Raw genomic sequence first — 20,711 nt, forward strand, 5'->3', positions numbered from 1 at the left:
TCTGCTCTTGGGAGCCCTTCCAGGAGGGTTGGGTTTGAGCCTACTGCCCTGGGCCTGGGCTTTTTTCAAAAGACGGGAGCGAAGGCACCTGGGATGCAGCAGCCCCTCAGTGTGCCTGAACTCCTCTTCTGCACGAGTCTGGGCACTCTCTCATAACTTGACCAAGTCTCTAATTTCTGGAGGCCTGTGGTATGCTGAAGGCCGGACTACTGCCCCTGACTGTACTGCACAGAGATACATGTGGTCCTGTGTCACCTGGACTATGCTGCAAGTGCACACTACTGGGTCATGTCAACCTGGTCATGATGTTCAGGGCATGAGCTGCCATGTCTGCAACCAGAGCCCCAGAAGAGGAGAGGTGCATCTCTGCAGCCATGCTCCCCTTTCCTCTTGCATGACAGACGGGTTGCCAGTGACTGCCCAGCAGTGCCCATCCCTGGTGCTGTGCACAGCTGGATGAGGCTCTCAGGGTGGTTTCTCTGCCTCTTTGTCTTCCTCAGAGTGAGCACCGTGATATTTCCCCACATTTCTGCACCCGTTCATGCTGCTCCTGCTATAGCGTTTAGGCTCCGTAGGGATGGTGGATTCAGGTGCAGTTCCAAAAATGACCCTGAACATCCTGCCACAGATGTGTCTGCATAGCAATGAGGTGTTCCATCGCCCATCTGACTTGTGGGGCCACAGGCAATGCAGTGCAAGGGGGTGGGGGATGTGCCAACTGTCCCTGCACAAGACATAGAGTGCCTTTCTCCTGGGATCATAATGAACCAGCACCTCCTGGTCACAACCAAGAATTCTTCAATGTAGGCCCTACTATCCCATAGACTATAAGGATGTAGTTTGCAAAGTACCAGTGATTTCATCCCTGCCCAGCACCTCTTGTACCCAGGCAGAGTCCTGTCTCAGGGTAGAAAAGGCAGGCAGACCTTGCTGGTGTTAGATGAGGCCATGTGGACATGTCCATGACATAAACAAATTCTCAGAGAAGATGTGATTGTTACACTTAATTGGTTCTCTGCAAGGAGAAATGATCCTGCTGTCAAGAAGTGTGTGTGCCCAGAGGAGGGAGGGAAGCCCAGGGATTCCTTCAGGCTGTTTCCCAGCAGGTTCCCCTGCAGCCCCAGGGCCATGGGCAGGGAGCCTGGTGGGGGGCAGAGCAAGGGAGGCCTTGGGCTGGGCCTCTGCTGCTGAGCTGAGCCGGGCTCCTGGGCCCAAGGGGAGCTCGTGGCAAGCGGGCAGCGCTGCGGAGAGCCAGCTCTGCCCAGGAGCAGCTCCTCTGCCCAGCGCAGCAGAGCTGGGGGCACTGCCTGCACAGACAGAGTGCTTAAAGGCAGGCAGAAGTGGCAGGATGCACAGAGCTCGCTGGGGGAGAACACTTGCCAGCCCTGAGCCCGGTAAGTGTCTGGCTGGAGGGCAATGCAGCCGCAGCTCCTGGAGGAAGGAGAAGCCGGGGGTGCAGGCAGGGGTGCCCAGGGCTGTGGTGCAGAGCAGGGTCCCTGCTGTGCCCCAGGGGCTGTGTGCCGGGGCAGGGCCTCTGCCGCCTGCCAGGCTCAGCACTCAGCCTGCCCGGGGAGCTGCCCAGGGTGCTGCGGGGAGAAGCTGCGGGTGGAAGGAGCCCCCCCAGCAGGGCAGGGTAGGGTCCTGCTGCTGGTGGGGGACTGCTGCCTGGGGTAGCCTGCTCACAGCTCCACAGCACCTGTGGGATGTATTAAGGCAAGAAGGCAGTCAGGGGTTAGAGGCTGCAGGCTCAGCTTTCCAGACTATTTGCTTCTTTGGCTCTGTGGGAATGGAAATAGAGACTGTTATTTCCAAGAAAAGCTGACACTCCTAAGCCATACTACTGAGGCTTACAAGGACTCCCATCAAGTCCCTTTCCTTCCTCTCATCCCCTAGAAAGCTCCACCACCACACATGCAGTGTCAGCAGGGTCTGTGTGACCTGGTCTCTAGGACGTGCCCCCAGCGAGCTGCCCCTGGGCAGAGCCCTGCTGCCAGGAGGTGTCTGCAGGGCAGAGCTGAGCACCTAGCGGGTGGGATGGGGGCTGTGACCTGCAGGCAGGAGGTGTGGGGACAGAGACCCAGCTGCAGGCAGGGACAGCTGCAGGCAGCAGAGCCATGGGCAGGGAGTGAGAGGGAGCTGCTTCCAGAAGCAACATGGGAGCGGGGATTTGGGCACCTGCCCTGCCGACACCTTCTTCATACAAACTCCTTAGCTTCTTTTCTCATCTAATAATAATGTCATGAGTTTCTTTTGACTAACTAGATTTTTGTGGATGAAAATTCGTGTGCAGCTCAAAAACTGGTGATGATGTTCCTATCTCTCAGATATGCTAGGAATAAAAGGCATCCATGTTTCCTCCTAACTTTTGGGTCTCTGGAAAATGCTGTGTGTGGGGAAGGAGCTGACTCTCCCTTCACGACATCTAAGGAAATTTGACTCTTTACATGGGGCTTCTGCTGGGCTGCGTGTGTCCATGCAGAAGGGCACAGCTCTGCCCTAGCAGCTCTGTGTTATCTAGCAGCCCCATGGAGAAGACACATCAGTCCTAAGGTCATAGAAATGTTGCTGAATGGTTGTATGTGGGCAGATGCTATGATCCCTCTGTGTCCGTGGTGAAGAGCAGAGAGCTGAGATCCTCCTCAGATATGATGACATGGGTGAGGGGTTAAGAGATCTGCTCTTTGAACCTACATTCCTCTGCTCTCAGCAGCATTAAGGTTCTATTCAGAGGAACACCTGAGTGTGACCTTAGCCTTGCAGGACCTCCAAGATTTCCATGGGTGAGCAGGACAAACGCCAAGGATATATACCTAAAAGGACCCCTTAGATGAGGTGTGGAAACTTTAAAAAACACACTGGAGTCTGGATGGTGGGTTTTCACAAGAACAGAGAGTTATTGTGAATTTGCAGCAAGCATGCTGTAAATAGTTTGGTATCTCATCTGTAATTAAGCCAAGAACAGCCCATGTTCTCATTTCCCTAACTGTGGAGGGCAGGACTGCCTCCTCCAGAGCCCTTCTCATCCCACTGGTGCCATCAACCAGCACCAACCACAGCTCATGAAAGGAACCTGCAAAGGTGTTCCTGAAAGGGGAGAGGCAGTCTGGGAGGTTTCTACAAGAAATGGAGTAGGTTTGATCACGGAGTTCTGTCCTAATGTTTTCCTGTTTTTTCCTCCTCATACAGCCCTCCATACCCAGATTACTTCCCTCACTCTGATCTCAAGGACAGAGTCATTACCTCACAGGACCCACAAGATTTCACCTGGAGTGCAGCAGAAATGCCAAGGACGTCCAGAATCCCCTGCTCCCAGCAGAACCCTCTGGCAGCACCAACCAGAGCTCTAGCAAGGCACCTGCAGCAGAGGTTTTCCTGAAAGGGGAGCAGCAGTTTTGAGGCGTAACAAGAAATAGAGTATGTTTTTCTCACATGGTCTAGCTTAACATTTTGATGTATTTTCCTCCTCAGACAGGTCTCCAGGCCCAGAGGAATTAAATGTCCAACAGCAGCTCCATCACCGAGTTCCTCCTCCTGGCATTCGCAGACAAGCGGGAGCTGCAGCTCCTGCACTTCGCACTCTTCCTGGGCATCTACCTGGCTGCCCTCCTGGGCAACGGCCTCATCCTCACAGCCATAGCCTGCGACCACCGCCTCCACACCCCCATGTACTTCTTCCTCTTCAACCTCGCCCTCCTCGACATGGGCTGCATCTCCACCACTCTCCCCAAAGCCATGGCCAATTCTCTCTGGGACACCAGGGCCATTTCCTACACAGGATGTGCTGCCCAGGTCTTTTTCTTTTTCTTTTTCTTTTCAGCAGAGTATTCTCTTCTCACTGTCATGTCCTATGACCGCTATGTTGCCATCTGCAAGCCCCTGCACTACGGGAGCCTCCTGGGCAGCAGAGCTTGTGCCCAGATGGCAGCAGCTGCCTGGGGCAGTGGATTTCTCCATGCTGTGCTGCACACTGCTAATGCATTTTCTCTGACACTTTGCCAAGGCAATGCTGTGGACCAGTTCTTCTGTGAAGTTCCAAAGATCCTCGAGCTCTCCTGCTCAAACTCCTACCTCAGGAAAGTCTGGATAATTATGGCTGGATTCTGTTTAGCGTCTGGGTGTTTTGTTTTCATCGTGCTGTCCTATGTGCAGATTTTCAGGGCTGTACTGAGGATGCCCTCTGAACAGGGACAGCACAAAGCCTTTTCCATGTGCCTCCCCCACCTGGCCGTGGTCTCCTTGTTTCTCAGCATGACCATATTTACCTACCTGAAATCTCCCTCCATCTCACCATCTCTGGACCTGGTGGTAGCAGTTCTGTACTCAGTTGTGCCACCAGCATTGAACCCCCTCATCTACAGCATGAGAAACAAGGAGCTTAAGAGTGCTGTTAGGAAAGTGATTGCATGGATATTTCTGATTAGTGATAAATTTCCCCTCTATCTACACAAATGACTTCCCTTGCAGGCCTGCTCCTTGTTTATCATTATTGAAATTGTTATCCTCAGTATCATCTGCATTTACTAATTTCTTAGAAATATGTTTCTTTATTCATCAGCCATCTACTGAGGAATGAAACTGTTCTGTTTACTCTTGAGGCTTTATAATATGTGTATAACAGCAGGCCAGAGTAAACTCTGTGATAGCATCTGCCCAATAAAATTGCATCTCCCCAGTGCACTTCTTGAAGACTTGGTTCTTCTTTCAAAGCTGGTGCCAAGACCAGGGCTGAGCAGCTGCTCCCCGAAAAGCCTGTTGCTCCATGGATAAGGGGAAGAAAAAGCTCATTTTGTGAGCTGTGAGAGACCGAGGGTAGGATTTAGGAGTAACCTGTTCGTGTCTGATGACAGCAGAAATGGTGAACAGTCACTGAGGTCCACAGCCGTGACTGTCCCACAACTGTCAGGGCAGAGGACATCCTCCAGGAAATTAATGGGGAGCTGCCTGAAGAGCCCAGGGGTTCTCCCTGAGTAGCATGTGCCTGGGGTGGTCAGTGACTGGAGCCCCACAAAGTGAGAGATCACTTCACCCAAGATGAAGTCTCCATAGGGAGAGTGCCAAATTTAGATGTCCACAGGCACACAAGGACTCTGCAATGCCTGGGGGATTCAGTGGGGGACCATCACGCACAAGGTGGGGAGTATGGAGAGGAATTGCTGTCATCTCCGAGGAACTACCATCAGGTGGATCTAGAAAGACAGATGGAAACCTCTAGTGTCCTTGAAATGTTCCCTAGTCTTTCCGAGCACCTGCCACAACCATGGAACCCAGTGAGAGGGTTTGGCAGCAGTGATCCCAACCCAGCTTGGTCTACTTCTCACCCTGTGCAGCTGTGTCTGTTTGCTTCTGTCCTTCAGTTCCTATGGCCAGCACGCATCCTTGAGACAGTTTCCCCCAAGCTATCTGTTGGCCCTTACCTCAAAAGTCACCACCGGACGAGGCTTCTCAGCTCATGTACACTTGAAGGACTGGAGTGAAGCTGTGATCACAGAAAGAGCAAGCCCTTGGATCCTTGCAACATCCTTGGATCTCTGCATGGCTGGAAGCCTCTGCAAGCCCCATGGGAAAAGAGAGCATACTGAGAACATCCTGGTGCTCCATATGCCATCCCCTTGCCCTTCAGGCCACCAAGAAAGGTCCCTCAGTCCTAAGATACAGCCCAGCTTCTTGTTGCATCAGCAACCAGGAGAAATTGCCCCAGAATACCCAACACTCTTGCGCTAACAAGCAAATACACCCATGTGTGTACATAAACACACAGTCTTGTACACACACACAAATGTGCACACACGGATACAGCTGAGCACACACAAACCAGTTCAACTGGGAACAGCATTTGCCCAGGGTAGACAGTGACTGGAGCCTCACAACGTGAGAGATCAGTCAAGCTGGAGTCACCCATAGGGACAGTACCAAATTAAGATGTCCACAGGCAAAAGATGACTCTGCAGCTCCTGTGGGATTCGGTGGGAGACAGCATGCACAAGGAAGGGAAGACACAGAGGGACTGATGTTGTATAACCTGCCAGACACCTAAGCACCGCACAGCCATTTTTTCCCCTCTCCTCTCACAGCAGGAAGAATGAGAGAATTGAAAAAGGTAAAAGTGTGAGTACTCGTGGGTTCAGATAGTAACGATTTCATAAGAAAGAAGACAAAAAAAAAAAAAAAAACAACCAACAAATATAAGGGGAAAAAAAAGAAGAAAAAACCAAAAACTTCTCATATTTATAGACATTGGTGAGATCCCTTCAGACCCTCCTCTTCTCTAGGCTAAAAACGTCCCTTATCACCCTGAGCCCGTGTAGAAACAAGCAAAACAAGGTCCCTATTTAGAGTCAGTTTTCTGGTGAGTGTTTTTGACAGCAACTGTGAAAGAAGACCCAAGCCCTTGGGTGCTATCCTGAGCAGCTTCCCTTCATGTGATGCAAAGGCTGCGGCAAAGACTTATCCCTTCCTCGTCCCCGCCTGCAGTCACAGGACTGCCACACAGCAGTACTGTGCCCAAGCTACAGGAGCAATCGGGACCAACCCCACGAAAGGCCCAGGACGAGAGTGCAGAAGTGAGAGGAGAGCAACGAAGCAGCACGGCTTGGTGGGCGCCGATTGGCTGCCAGAGCCGCCAGGCAAAGGGAGCCCCACCCCCTGCCGGCTGGCTGGGGCTCGCTGCCATGGCAACCGTGCAGCCGCCTGACCAGGCAGGGCGGGCGCCGCCATCTTAGGGGTCCTGGGCGGGCTGGGGGCGTCTCGGGGCCTGAGGGGGGGACCTGGCCTGTGTGCCCGGGGCGCCCCTGCCCGCCCCTGTCTTTGCTCGCTCCCTGTGCCTCACCGCCTTGTCTTCCCTTTTCTTTGTGGTGTCGAATGCACGAGAAGCCCGACAGGCTCAGGAAGGCGGCCATTCAGTTGCACAAGAAGCAATAGGGCTGGATGCTCCTGAAATGCTGCTTGTTGCTGGACAGGGCGGCACCCTGCCACAGTCATGGTGACAGCCTGGCAGCTTTGTGCCTGGGTATCACTGTGTGATCAGGCTAACAGGATGAAGGCCGTGTTCCTCATCCCTTCTGCTGAGAGAGGGCTTTTGCCCCTCGGCAGAAGCTATCGCCAGGCTCTCAGCATATTTAAGCAAAGTAAATGCAGCTACAGCCTCTTCTTTGTCTGAGACCTGATCTCAGCTGATGAGGAAGTAATGGGACCAGCAAATCCTTTCTGGCTGCGGCAGCTCGGGCCCAGCTGCCCTGGCTCTGGAGCAGGAGGAGCTGCCTGAAGACCCCCAGGGATGGCACGGAGGGGCTGCAGGCCTCCCGGGGGCTGTCTTGTGCCTTGGATGTCCCATCTGTGGGGCTGAGCCCTCTGTGCCCCCAGGAGCTGCCGTGCCCTTCAGAGGGGCTGGGGCTGTGGTGGCAGTGCCCAGAGCCCTGCAGCAGCCTGCTCCAGGCACTGCCCTGGGGCCAGCCCAGCCTGAGCTGCTGGGCTGGGCTGGGCAGAGGGCAGGGAGGTGGGCAGAGGGCAGGGAGGTGGGAGTGCCTCCACAGGAGGAAGGGATCCCTCAGCCTCTGTCAGACACCCCTTCTGCCTCTCCCCTCATCCAGACCCTGCACCCATGCGGTACCACGTGCACCCACCCTTTCAACCTGTGATGAGTTTCAGGCCTTGGCAGTAACCAAGGTCATGCCCGCTTTAGGAGGAATCAAATGGTGTCATAGGCAACCCCAGGACTCAGGGACCGGGCTCCTGGACATGTCCTGACATTGCTCAACAGCTACGCCAGTGCCCCAGGACGGGAACGGAGCCGGCACACACTTGCTCAGGCTGGAGTCTCTCCAGCTTGGCTGCTGCTCCCAAATCCTCTGCTGGGGCAGGGTTCTCAGCCTTCCTCCACCTCCTCCTGACCTCCTTGCTCCTGGGCTGGGCTGGAGGACGGGGAGTCCAAGCATGTTGACTGTTGAACCGCTGCAAGGAGAAGACACTCTCATCAAACAGGACTGGACACACAGGTGCTGTTTCCCAGAGGACCTCTTGAAAGGACCCTGCAGCAGGACCTGGGAACCAGGCGACTCGGCGCTGCCAGCCCACGTCTGGCTGCTGCTTTTATCCCTCACTTTCTGCTGACAACCTCTCCCTCACAGGGAGGAGCAGGCAAAGCCCTGCCCTGCGCTCTGGAGCCCGTCCTGCTCCCACCACCCTGGGACCTGCTGCCCTCGGAGCCCTGGCGGAGAGGATCGCTGCTGTTCTCGGCGGTGTTGATCACTGCCAGTACCTGGGGTATCTGTTGGTCCTCCCCCTCAGACCAGGCTTCCCATGCAGCCATTTCTGCCCGGGCTTGCTCTTGTCGCTTTTGGTACGTGGGCCATGAGCTGTCTGTTTGGTCCCACTGCCAAGACAGCTTCCAGATCTCCTGGAGGAAAAAAACAAAACAAAACAAAAAAAACACAACAGCAGACAGGATTGGTCTCAGCTGTCCCTCAGGCCTAACCCACACTCTTGCCCCCTCGCCTCAGCCGGTCTGTCAGCAGTGCTTCGACCCTCAAGGATGAGGGGCCCTGAAGCTAGGCCAGGCTCCTCAGCTCCTGACAAACACAGCTGAACAGCCCGCGGTGACCAAAGCCTTCTGCCATCAATGACCCAGAAAGGCCTTGTTCCTTTTCCATGGTCAAAATGAAGTGGCTCATGGCAACACGGGAGGCAGTAAGAGGCAGGGAAGGTGTGCGGGACGCCACCTTCCATTTCCTGAGGAAGAGATGAAGGAGGTAACAAATGTGAAAATGAACGCATCCCAAGGGACCTGCTCGGGATCGCTCCACACAAAGAGGCTTTTGCACAGGCCCAAACAGCACAGTCATTGCAGCAAGGCAGAGCAGGTACCTGCAGCGCTCTCCTGGAGGCTTCAGGAGCAGGGAGCGCAGTGGTGGTGGACTTGGCTCGAGGAACTGTTTCCTGCCTGTCTGCCTTCTTCGTCCCGGGGGAGCTGCCTGGACACGGGGGGAGCACACTGCAAACAGACACCAGGAGGAGGCTGCATGAGCCCAGGGGAATTCGGTCTCCAGTCCGCTGCTCGCAAGCTGCGTCAGCCTCTGCAGCAGACGGCAGTTCCGCAGCGAGCGGGCATATTGGACTGGCCGTGTTCACTTCAGCAGAGACAGAGAGAGCCAAACGCGAAGCTGTGGCACCACCTGCCTTCAGGAAGGCTCGGAATGCCCGTATCCAGGCCCTTTGTGGTGGAAGAAGGAGAGGAGCAGTGTCTTGTGCAAGGACAGGATCCGAGAGACACCATTATGGCCCACTCGGGCTTTACTTTAGCTTCTTCTCTGTGGCCCTGAAACACGGTGCGCTTACGGGTGGAAAACAGATTATCGCTGGGGAGCCAGTAGCATCGGAGAAAGCCATCAGGTAAGGAGGGCAGTCATGCCATCTCCCTACCGCAGCACTCTCTTGTGCCTGCCACAACGTTTGGGATATCGTTTGAAAAAAATGCCTGAAAGAAACTTTTCCATCTGCTATCACAGCTCCTTAGGCTGGAAGAAACAGCAGGGGAGATGGGGCCACGGCAATCCTAAGACACGGTGAGACACGTTAGAATGAAGGCAGGGGACGTTTGCTCCCACAGACAAGAAGATGGACTCTGCTGCAATGTGGGGGGACTCCTGAAGGGAGAAGAGCTTCTGCAACAAGGCCCTGCATTCAGCTGCCCCAGGGAGTGGGGCCTTGGTGGAAAATGAAGCTGGTGTGCCGGTCTCAGGCAAACGTGCTGCACGCTTGCCATCCGTTGAGACAGCGGCCTCCGCTGGGACATGTGTCAGGAGCCACCCTGCGGCTGGTGGGTCCAAAGGGGACATCTCTCCTGTGTGGCTGCAAGTGGCTCCTTCCTCCTTTCCCCCAGGGGGCTCACCTGGTAGAAGGCTTCTTCTCCAGATCTTGCTGCCTTGTGCCCGGCTCCCAGCTTGTCAGCATGGGGAGGGAAAGCTTCTTCCTCCTCTGCAGCAGGTTGCCAGGATGGCACTCTGAAACTAGGAAAGGAGGAAGCTCTTCAGAGCAGCTGCGTGGGCACTGCCTTTTAAGCTGGTTCCAGTCAGCCAGCATGGGACAGGGACCACCCCCAGACAGCAGGGACCTGTTCCCTTACCTCTTCTGGTCCTGCGCTCTCCGGCAGCTTCCTCCTGTGAGGTGGTGGAAACTTTGGCCTCTGGCCTTCTCCTCACAGTCAGATGAAACCTGGAAAACAAACGATGACACGGGCTTGAAGAAGGCTGGCCTCCTACCTGGTGCAGCTTGCTGGCAGTAATCCTCCTGGTGTTGCACAAGGCATGGCATCCCTTTTCCGTCATGTCCATGCATGGGGTTTGTTGTTAATCTTCCCGCAGCACCTGAAAAGGTAGCGTAAATTCCCCTCCACATGCAGGCAACTCTCTCTGACGGGAATTGCGGCAGCACGGGCACAAGAAACACAACCACAATGCCCCTCCTCTCCAGGTGAAGACACTCGTAGCCGAAACTCAGCATTAGTTAACCAGGAACCAGTCTCCTCGGGATTTAGCCCTGACTGGGTGCTGAGCGTGGAGACCCAACCGCGCACGTTCCAAAGCAGGAGGTGGGAAGCCTCCCACTGGGTCAGCCAAGGGCTGCGGAGGAAATGCACTCACCTTGGGAACATCTGGATCCCGTGAGCGGTGGTCTCTCCACTGAAGGCAGTCAGAGGTGCCGGCCACATTCTCTGCAAAGAGACACAGACCTGCTGGAGGGTTTCTGAGGCAGTTTTCTCACGGCTCTCATTGACAGGAAGCAAACCTGGCTCCCAAGCCAAAAGAAAACCTTCTCTCCAAAGCCCTCCTCCAAAGCCTCTTCCATGACCCTCTGTTCTGCTCTGGAGGAGCTGCATGGCAGAATATGGAGGCTGTACAGTAACGCTGCCAGGCTTTTTGCAGGGGCAAGCGTCCAGACGCTCAGAAGAAACTCTCTTTGCTCATGGAGAAAGCAGCTAAGGGGGCAAGCGTGGGGAAAGGCATTTGACTGGCCTGCCGTGTCCGGGCTGGCCAACAGCGGTCGGATTGCTCACCCTTCACTAGGATTCCCAAAGAAGTTGAAGTAGCCCGCAAAACCTCACCAACTTACACTGTGGAGCAGTGCAACCAGGTCCGCAGTGCTCTCCAGACGTTTGACACAGTCCAGATAAAACTTCATGCACAGGAAACCATTTTCGCACGTCAAAACACCAATGTCCCTGAAGGCAAAGGGGACGTGCTCCTTGCTCCTCAGGAGGAAACAGTACAAGAGGATGGTCTCTTGCACACAGTGCTTCACCACGTGAAGTGGGAAGGAGGTGGCTCGCGATAGCTGCACGTAGTTCAGCGGCTCAATCTTGACACCATCTGCAAGGAGAAGCAACATCCTCACTGCCACAGCAAGCCCAAGTTGCTTGCAACATTCAGAACAAGTTCCCAGAGAAAGGGTCGCTAAGAGAAACAGCTCCTGGGGCACGGTTTCTTTTGGGGGAACTCAAGCTGTACCCTGACCGTTGGAGACAATCCTCTACTTCCCCCACGCCTTTCCAAAGAGCAGGGAGAACAAACCGTTCCGGACATGGGGCAGGAAGAGGGGGGCTGCTGCCTTCTCACCAGGGAGGATCTCAGTGGGACAGTAGATCTCCTCCAGCCACAACTCATCGATGTCCAGCTGGAAGAAAGGTCTTTGAACCAAGAGCAGCTCTTGTTTGCCGTGGAATTGCTCTTGGACAACACCAAAGGTCCCGAGTCCCGCAACCTGAACGCCCTGCACACAGAAAAGACAGAAAGGCTGACGAGGGAGTTCTTGAGAGACGGGAAAAGGGATGACTGTCAGAGCAGGGGGACACTGCTCTGTGCCCTGCCCACTCCTGAGGGACAATGGGGCAAGGTGGGGCACTTTGGAAAGCTTTGCAAAGGAGCCGCATCCTCTGTTTCTTTTGTCACCCCCCTCACAGGATTTGCCAACATCCCTTGGCTAGAGAAGCGCCCGGAGGTTTCCAGCACACGGATTAGGCCTGGGACTGATTCCCAGCAATTGTCCTAGGCACGGACCCAGGATATTCCCCCATCTCTCTGCTCGCCCTCTCCACTCAGACCGCAGGGAAGAGTGAAGCCCTAGGGGGTGCCAAACACCTGAGAGGCAGAGCACATCTGGCCTTGGCTTCTCTCCCAGCTGGCCAAGAAGCTGCTCCGGGCACCCTGGGCAGTCTCAGTGCACTGCCATGGTGCTCGGGCAGGGATTGCTCTGCAGGGCCCAGGACAGCAGCCCACCTTATCCTGCTTCAGCTCTTCCAGAATGTACTCGGATACAGCATCCCAGATAGCCTCAGTCTCTGGAAAGCAAGGAAAAGACAGGTCAGGCTCCAGGCCAGCCAGCTCACAACCTCTTGGCAAGCACCTCACCCAGGCGATGACACATGCAGGCATACACAAGCACCCCAGAAAAACACCGTGCACGCATTCCTGGGACATTCCTGAGAGGCCTGGGGGAGCTGCAGGCCACACCAGTCTCTGCGACACTGGACGTCTTTCCTCCCAGAGCCAGATCCCAAAGAGGCGCCAGATCCCAAAGGGGCACCAGCTCCCAGGAAAACCTGGCCCTGGACTGTCCCCCATCACAAGGAGGCTGAGCTATGCCCAGAGGAGCCCTGGGCCTCAGGACAGCCCTAGCATCAGGACCCAGGGGTCCTGGCTGCCACGTTGTCCCCTGAGCCCAGCGGGACCCTCAGGCAGGGCTCTCTCAGCAGCCACCAGCTCTGTCCAGCACCACCACCACCCCCCAGCCCAGGACCTGCAGCTTTGGACAGCTGACAGCCCCTGGGCCACCCCTTGGGAAGCGGCTCCTGACATCCTCACCATTAGGGGAGAGTTGCAGGAGCACAGGGAACATGGAAGTCAGTTCGGAGGTGATGGTCACCCTCCAGCAGCCCTCCATCTCGCTTGCTGCTGGCCCTCAGCTCAGGACAAGGGATGCGCGCCCTGGCTCCTCAACCACAGCTCCTCTGCAAGGTGCCCCTGCTCCTCTGCCCATCAGCGAGGGTCACCCAGTGCAACCTTGCTGCCTGCCGACCCCACTCCTGGCCACAGAAGGACAGCAGTGGGGAGCACCCAAGCAGTGCCCAGGCCTTGCAGGGAAGTGCCGGCACTGCCGCTGCTCCAGTGAAGATATCCTGGTGATGCAGTGCATCCCCCTGTGACATCAGACCATGTCATTTGAAGGCCTAGGAGGAGGTCAGCAGCATGGAGATGGCACAGCTCGGGAGAGTGAAGAGAGATTTCCCTTCTTGTCCTGAGAAGCAGTCACCTCCCTTCTGCCCAGTTCTTTTCCAGCAGTTCCTGGCAAATCCACCAGGAACCTCTCCAAATGGTGACAAAGGCCATGGAATAAAGGAAGTGGAGCGCTGGAGAAGTCACCGCTGTCCACCTGCCCCAACGCGCCTCTGCTCTTGGAAGCCCTTCCAGGAAGTTGGGGTTTGAGGCTTGTCCTAGGGCTGGGCTTTTTTCAAAAGATGGGAGCGAAGGCACCTGGGATGGAGCATCTCTTTAGTGGGCCTTAACCCCTCTTCACTGCAGTTCACTCACTTGGAGAAGTAGGATGTGTTATACAGAGGGAATTGCAGCACATGCCAGGATCCTCCTCCTGGGACAGCCCACGTGGGCTCTGTACTTTGAGATGGCATCAGCACCATCCCCTGGTCTCCCACGCAGAAGGCAGAGGTGGTACACAAGGAAATGGCAAACGTACCCTCAGCACATCATGGTGAGGAAGAGAAGTTGGGCAGTGCTATAGATGGAGAGCAGAGTGGGGAAAAGGGTTTGGGACAGACGTGGTGCATTCCTCGAGTCTGCTGCAGCCTCCCCATTGCCCATGGCCACGAGCCTCCAGAGGAGAAGGCACCCATGAAGAGGCTGAGGTGGAGGGACATCCTGCCCCTTGCAGCCGGGCTGCCACATCTGCCTGCAGGAGACCACTTGTGCCTTTGTGTCCACAATGAAGGAGGAATCCATCCTGATTTAGGATCTACACTGGGTTCTCTCTCAGAACTTGACCAAGTCTCTCATTTCAGGAGACCTGATGCATGCTGAAGGCAGGACTACCACCCCTGACTGTACTGCACACAGATGCACATGGTCCTGTGTCAGCTGGACCATGTCAAGTGGGCTGCAGGGAAAGATGAGAGTGAGCCTGTGCAGTTCTGTGTGTAGGGCTGGGCCCTCAAACCTCAACTCTTTCCGTGTGCTGAAAAGCAGCTGGACTACAACATGCATTTGGGAAGAGGAGTATTAAGACACAATGCAGTGCAGAAGAACTTTTAATGCACATTGATTGGGCCACAACGGTGTAGTTCATATCTGCCTTCCTAAAGATCTGTGTGTGTTATCAATATTATATTCTTCAGAGATCAAAAAAGCAGCACCATACACTACATCCCTGTCCTTATTTTTCCTGATTGCAAGTCCCGATCATGGACACCTCAATGGAGACAAGAGGAATCCAGCATCTGTGGGTATGCGAAATGGCAGGAGGGATCTGAGCACCCAGCTACCTCAAGACTAGAAATGCAGGATGAGATGCTTCAATTGACTCATCTGCATCCCTTCCCTCTGCAGGGATAGAGGAGATTCCCTCACTTTCCATCTCTTGGTGTCCTGCATACTGATGGGACAAGGAGAGGTGATTCCCATACTGAACACTTGTTTCCAACAGGAGAAAATACACTGCTGGTGAGAAGTGTGTGTGCCCAGAGGAGGGAGGGAGCCCCAGGGATTCCTTCAGGCTGTTTCCCAGCAGGTTCCCCTGCAGCCCCGGGGCCATGGGCAGGGAGCCTGGTGGGGGGCAGAGCAAGGGAGGCCTTGGGCTGGGCCTCTGCTGCTGAGCTGGGCCGGGCTCCTGGGCCCAAGGGGAGCTCGTGGCAAGCAGGCAGCGCTGCAGAGAGCCAGCTCTGCCCAGGAGCAGCTCCTCTGCCCAGCGCAGCAGGGCTGGGGGCACTGCCTGCAGAGACAGAGTGCTTAAAGGCAGGCAGAAGTGGCAGGATGCACAGAGCTCGCTGGGGGAGAACACTTGCCAGCCCTGAGCCCGGTAAGTGTCTGGCTGGAGGGCAATGCAGCCGCAGCTCCTGGAGGAAGGAGAAGCCGGGGGTGCAGGCAGGGGTGCCCAGGGCTGTGGTGCAGAGCAGGGTCCCTGCTGTGCCCCAGGGGCTGTGTGCCGGGGCAGGGCCTCTGCCGCCTGCCAGGCTCAGCACTCAGCCTGCCCGGGGAGCTGCCCAGGGCGCTGCGGGGAGAAGCTGCGGGTGGAAGGAGCCCCCCCGGCAGGGCAGGATCCTGCTGCTGGTGGGAGGCTGCTGCCTGGGGCAGCCTGCTCACAGATCCACAGCACCACTGGGATGTACCGAAGGAGACCTTACAAGAGTAGAGAAATGCAGGGGTTAGCTCCTTGAATCTCTGTTTTCATGTGCGTTTGTTTTCAGTTTTCTCTGTTTTGATTCAGGCGGAATTGAAATAGAGGCTGTTTTTTAAGAGTATATGCTGCGACATGCAAGCCTTTAAAAGGAGGGTTACTAGGACCCCTGGAAGTCCCTTTCCTGCCCTTCAGCCCATAGGAAGCTCCACCACCACACATGCAGTGTCAGCAGGGTCTGTGTGACCTGGTCTCTAGGACGTGCCCCCAGCGAGCTGCCCCTGGGCAGAGGCCTGCTGCCAGAAGGTGTCTGCAGGGCAGAGCTGAGCACCCAGCGGGTGGGATGGGGGCTGTGACCTGCAGGCAGGAGGCGTGGGGACAGAGACCCAGCTGCAGGCAGGGACAGCTGCAGGCAGCAGAGCCCTGGTCAGGGAGTGAGCGGGAGCTGCTCCCAGAAAGTCAGTGGCAGGGGTGATTTGGGCACCTCCCGTTCATACTTGCACTGCTGATGCCTTCCACAGTACAGCCCCTGGTCTCTTCCTCTCCCCCGGTATAGACCACCAGAGATATTTGCATGGGAATTTTTTCATGAGTCGCCTTTGGTGTCAGCAATGTAGGGGATAATTCAGGTGCAGCTCAGATACAGATACTGCACGTTCTGTCATGCAGATACATTAAAGGAGGAAAAGGCTCCAGGTCCCCTCATGACACGTAGGGTTGTGGAAATACTGTGTGTGGGGCTGAGAATGAGCTCACTCTGCCCTCAGGTCTCCCTGTTTTTAGGGTATTCAAAACTTTTCCTGCAAGGGTTCTGCTGGGTTATAGGCTGCCCCCCTCTAGGGCACAGCTCTGCCATAGCAGCTCTGTGCTGTCCATGGAGAAGACACCTGAGGGCTAAGGGCATGGAAACACTGCTAGAAATCTCTGTGTGGTAGCTGCTGTGATCCCTCTGTATTCCTTGCTAGGTGTGGAGAACTGAGATTGTCCTCAAGAGGTGAGGAGACCGGAGATTTGCACTTTGAACCTTGCTTCCTTTGCTCTCAGCAGTGTTTTGATTCTCCTCACGGGGAACACCTGTCTGATAACTTTGAGCTCAAAGTGGTGCTAGCCCAGAGCAGCTGTGACCAGGACTGAGGGACAGGATGGCTGCCCTCACTCTGCTCTAAGGGACAGAGCCCTTGCTTCTCAACACCCACAAGATTTCACTTGGAGTGCAGCAGAAATGCCAAGGAATTCCAGAATCCCCTGCTCCCAGCAGAACCCTCTGGTAGCATCAACCAGAGCTCTAGCAAGGCACCTGCAGCAGAGGTTTTCCTGAAAGGGGAGCAGAAGTTTTGAGGTTTAACAAGAAATAGAGTAGGTTTTGCTCACAGGGTTAAGCCTAACATTTTGCTGTATTTGCTCAGACAGGTCCCCATGCCCAGAGGAATCAAATGCCCAACAGCAGCTCCATCACCGAGTTCCTCCTCCTGGCATTCGCAGACACGCGGCAGCTGCAGCTCCTGCACTTCGCGCTCTTCCTGGGCATCTACCTGGCTGCCCTCCTGGGCAACGGCCTCATCCTCACCGCCGTAGCCTGCGACCACCGCCTCCACACCCCCATGTACTTCTTCCTCCTCAACCTCGCCCTCCTCGACCTGGGCTGCATCTCCACCACTCTCCCCAAAGCCATGGCCAATTCCCTCTGGGGATCCAGGGCCATTTCCTACACAGGATGTGCTGCCCAGGTCTTTCTGACTGTCTTCTTGTTTTCAGCAGAGTATTCTCTTCTCACTGTCATGGCCTATGACTGTTACATTGCCATCTGCAAGCCCCTGCACTACGGGAGCCTCGTGGGCAGCAGAGCTTGTGCCCAGATGGCAGCAGCTGCCTGGGGCAGTGGCTTTCTCAATGCTGTCCTGCACACGGCCACTACATTTTCCCTGCCCCTCTGCCAAGGCAATGCTGTGGACCAGTTCTTCTGTGAAATCCCCCAGATCCTCAAGCTCTCCTGTTCACAGTCCTTCCTCAGTGAAGTTTGGGTTCTTGTGGGTAATGTTTTCATCGACCGTGGGTGTTTTGTATTCATTGTGCTCTCCTATGCTCAGATCATCAGGGCCGTGCTGAGGATGCCCTCTGAGCAGGAGCGGCACAAAGCCTTTTCCATGTGCCTCCCTCACCTGGCTGTGGTCTCTCTCTTTATCAGCACTGTCATGTTTACCTACCTGAAGCCCCTCTCCATCTCCTCCCCGTCCCTAGACCTGGTTGTGGCAGTTCTGTACTCTGTGGTGCCTCCAGCAGTGAACCCCTTCATCTACAGCATGAGAAACCAGGAGCTGAAAGTTGCACTGAACAAAATGGTTTCGTTGACATTTTTCACTGTTGGTAAACTTCTCATCTGTCTCCACAAATGACTCACAGTATATTCATTGTATATTCAGTACATTCCTGTGTGTTGTATTATTATTACAGAATCACAGAATCACAGAATCATCTAGGTTGGAAGAGACCTCCAAGATCATCTAGTCCAACCTCTGTCCTAACACTAACAAGACCTCCACTAAACCATATCACTAAGGACTACATCTAAACGTCTTTTAAAGACCTCCAGGGATGGCGACTCAACCACTTCCCTGGGCAGCCCATTCCAATGCCTAACAACCCTTTCAGTAAAGAAGTACTTCCTAACATCCAACCTAAACCTCCCCTGTCGCAACTTTCGCCCATTCCCCCTCGTCCTGTCACCAGGCACGTGGGAGAACAGACCAACCCCCACCTCACTACAGCCTCCTTTAAGGTAACTGTAGAGAGCGATAAGGTCGCCCCTGAGCCTCCTCTTCTCCAGGCTGAACAAGCCCAGCTCCCTCAGCCGCTCTTCGTAAGACTTGTTCTCCAGACCCCTCACCAGCTTGGTCGCCCTTCTCTGGACTCGCTCGAGCACGTCCATGTCCTTCCTGTAGCGAGGGTCCCAAAACTGAACACAGTACTCGAGGTGCGGCCTCACCAGAGCCGAGTACAGGGGCACAATCACTTCCCTAGCCCTACTGGCCACGCTGCTTCTTATACAAGCCAGGATGTTGTTGTCCTTCCTGGCCACCTGAGCACACTGCTGGCTCATATTCAGCTGCCTATCAACCAGTATTCCCAGGTCCTTCTTGGCCAGGCAGCTTTCCAACCAATATATTAATATATAATAATATAATATTGTTATTGTTATTATTATATTATTTTTGTTTTTGTTGTTATTAAGTACCATTGTGATGTTCCTACACACATTTGGCTTCATCTCATTTCATCTGAAACATCAACCTGCTCTCTTTCTCTGTAGCCCCTATAAAATATATGTGCCACTGGGACTGAGCTGACTCTCTCATAGTGTCTTTTTGATATCTCGGCTTCTGCAGGCAAATGAGATGCCTGCAGTCTCCACGGAGGAAATGTGGACCCAGCAGGCACAGGAAAGGTGGGTCTGGAAAAGGATCTATGTCATCCTCAGGCACAAAGGCATGGCACAAAGCTGCACCAGGGGAGGTTCAGACTGGACATTAGGAAAAATTTCCTTACCATGAGCGTGGTCAGCCAGTAAAGACTATCCCCACACCCACAGGGCCCTCGAGTGGGGTGTCTCAGGGCACAGATTCAGCCCCACTTGAAGCATGAACAAAAAGGAGAAACTGCCCAAGAAAGCTACCACCAGCCCCCGCCCCTCATGGTTCCCAGCACCAGCCTTCCACCACGGTTTGGGGAGGGCCGGTTGCTGAAATGTGAGCACCTCCATCGTCCTGCTGGGCTCAGGGCCTGTACCGGGGGAATGGCCAGCCCAGCCTGGTCCCTCTCCGGGCCCAGAGCCCAGCCAGCCCCAGGACAGGGCTGTCTGTGAACCCCTGTGTGGGACATGCTGGGGCTGGGACAAGGCTGGGTGAAGAGGGGGAGGCTGCTAAAGCAGAAGGGCAGTGGGGGGTCTGGGGCAGTGAGGGCTGGCAGGGGGCTGTGCTGGGGGAACATTTCCTTATGGACAGGGTGAGAGAATACAATTGACTCATGGGTTGAGGTAAGGGGCAGGAAATCATTCACAATTACTGTCACAGTAAGATAGACTTGGCTTGGGGAGAATTAATGTCATTTAATGTGAATTAATAAGAGTCTAGAGCAGTGACAACTAAGAGCCAACAAAACCAACTTCACCCCCCAGTGCACTTCCTTAACCTCCTCCCCGCTGAGTAATGCATGGGGATGAGGAATGAGGGCTGTGGTCAGTCCGTAACATTTCATCTCCATCCTCACCCTCTTCCGCTGCTCCAGGGTAGGGCAGGGTGGGGTCCCTCCCTCCCATGGGATGCAGTTCTTCCCAAACTGATCCAAGATGAATTTTCCACAGACTGCAGTTCTTAAGATGTTATCCAACATGGATCCGTACAGAGTTGGGGAAAGTCCTTCGGAAGTGGTCCGCTCCAGTGTCAGCTCCTCCATATGGGCTGCAGCTCCCGCCAGAAATCTTCCCGTGAGGAGTCCCGTGTGGTCTCCTCTCCAATGGCTGCAGCCTCCTTCAGGCCACATCCATCTGCTCCACATGGGCTCCTCCACGGGCTGCAGGGGAACTTCTGCTCTGGCGCCTGGAGCACCTCCTGCCCTCCTTCTGCACTGACCTTGGTGTCTGCAGGGCTGCTTCTCTCACATTTTCTCACTCCTCTGCCAGCTGCTGCTGTACAGAGTATTTTTACCCTTTCAAAAAATTTTATCACAGAGGCACAACCAGGATTGCTCATTGGCTCAGCTTTTGGCCAGCAGCCGGCAGGTTCCTTTTCAAGCCGGAGGAACTGGCTCTGATCTGAACTGGGGCAGCTCGTCCTTAAACAAGGGAAATGCCCTTGCAGGATGGGCTGTTTTGAAGTAGCAGGTCCCACCATTGCAGCCTGGGAGCCGTACATTCCTAATTATAACTAGAAAAGAGAAAAGGCAGTAAGAAGGTAGCTTGTGCCATTTGAACCACGTGGTCTGCCTGATGTGATTCACAGGATCACCTAGAGGAACAGATGAGAAGGTAAAGAACGCACAGAAGTGTGTTTTGGCCATGTCCATGCCTTGTGCACACATCTGTGTGTGTGTGTATGAGATGGTGTTTGTGTGCTTGTGCATACACTTGTGTGTATTTGCCTGTGTGCAGAACAGGGCTGAGACTTCTGGGGCAATTGCTCCAGGCTCCTGATGCAAGAAAAAGCTGGGCCTGATTTCAGGATTGAGGGACATTTCTTGAGGGCCCCACAGACACAGTGAAGGTGAAAGGGGCCTTAACATATTATTAATATGCTCCCTTTTCCTGGGCAGCATGCAGAGGCATC

General features: G+C 54.8%; 2 protein-coding genes across 2 annotated transcripts; both read left to right on the forward strand.

The window, feature by feature from the left end:
- Positions 1 to 3,495: 3,495 nt before the first annotated feature.
- Positions 3,496 to 4,452, forward strand: LOC118261190 (olfactory receptor 14A16-like). The gene has a single exon (XM_035571918.1). The coding sequence runs from the start codon at positions 3,496 to 3,498 to the stop codon at positions 4,450 to 4,452; it is 957 nt and encodes a 318-aa protein (XP_035427811.1).
- A 10,009-nt stretch (positions 4,453 to 14,461) lies between these two features.
- On the forward strand, positions 14,462 to 17,786 carry LOC118261184 (olfactory receptor 14C36-like). Its single transcript, XM_035571913.2, has 2 exons — positions 14,462 to 14,503; positions 16,800 to 17,786. The coding sequence occupies exons 1-2, from the start codon at positions 14,462 to 14,464 to the stop codon at positions 17,784 to 17,786; spliced, it is 1,029 nt and encodes a 342-aa protein (XP_035427806.2).
- Positions 17,787 to 20,711: the final 2,925 nt, after the last annotated feature.

This window comes from Cygnus atratus, chromosome 34, assembly GCF_013377495.2.
Source record: "Cygnus atratus isolate AKBS03 ecotype Queensland, Australia chromosome 34, CAtr_DNAZoo_HiC_assembly, whole genome shotgun sequence".
NCBI classification, from domain to species: Eukaryota; Metazoa; Chordata; class Aves; order Anseriformes; family Anatidae; genus Cygnus; species Cygnus atratus.

Bases quoted from the DNA above. Each gene is read 5' to 3' on its own strand.
- LOC118261184 (XM_035571913.2), top strand. From the start codon at position 14,462: ATGGACACCTCAATGGAGACAAGAGGAATCCAGCATCTGTGG. The intron at 14,504-16,799 runs GTATGCGAAATG...GTATTTGCTCAG, and splicing joins GAGGAATCCAGCATCTGTGG to ACAGGTCCCCATGCCCAGAG.
- LOC118261190 (XM_035571918.1), top strand. From the start codon at position 3,496: ATGTCCAACAGCAGCTCCATCACCGAGTTCCTCCTCCTGGCATTCGCA.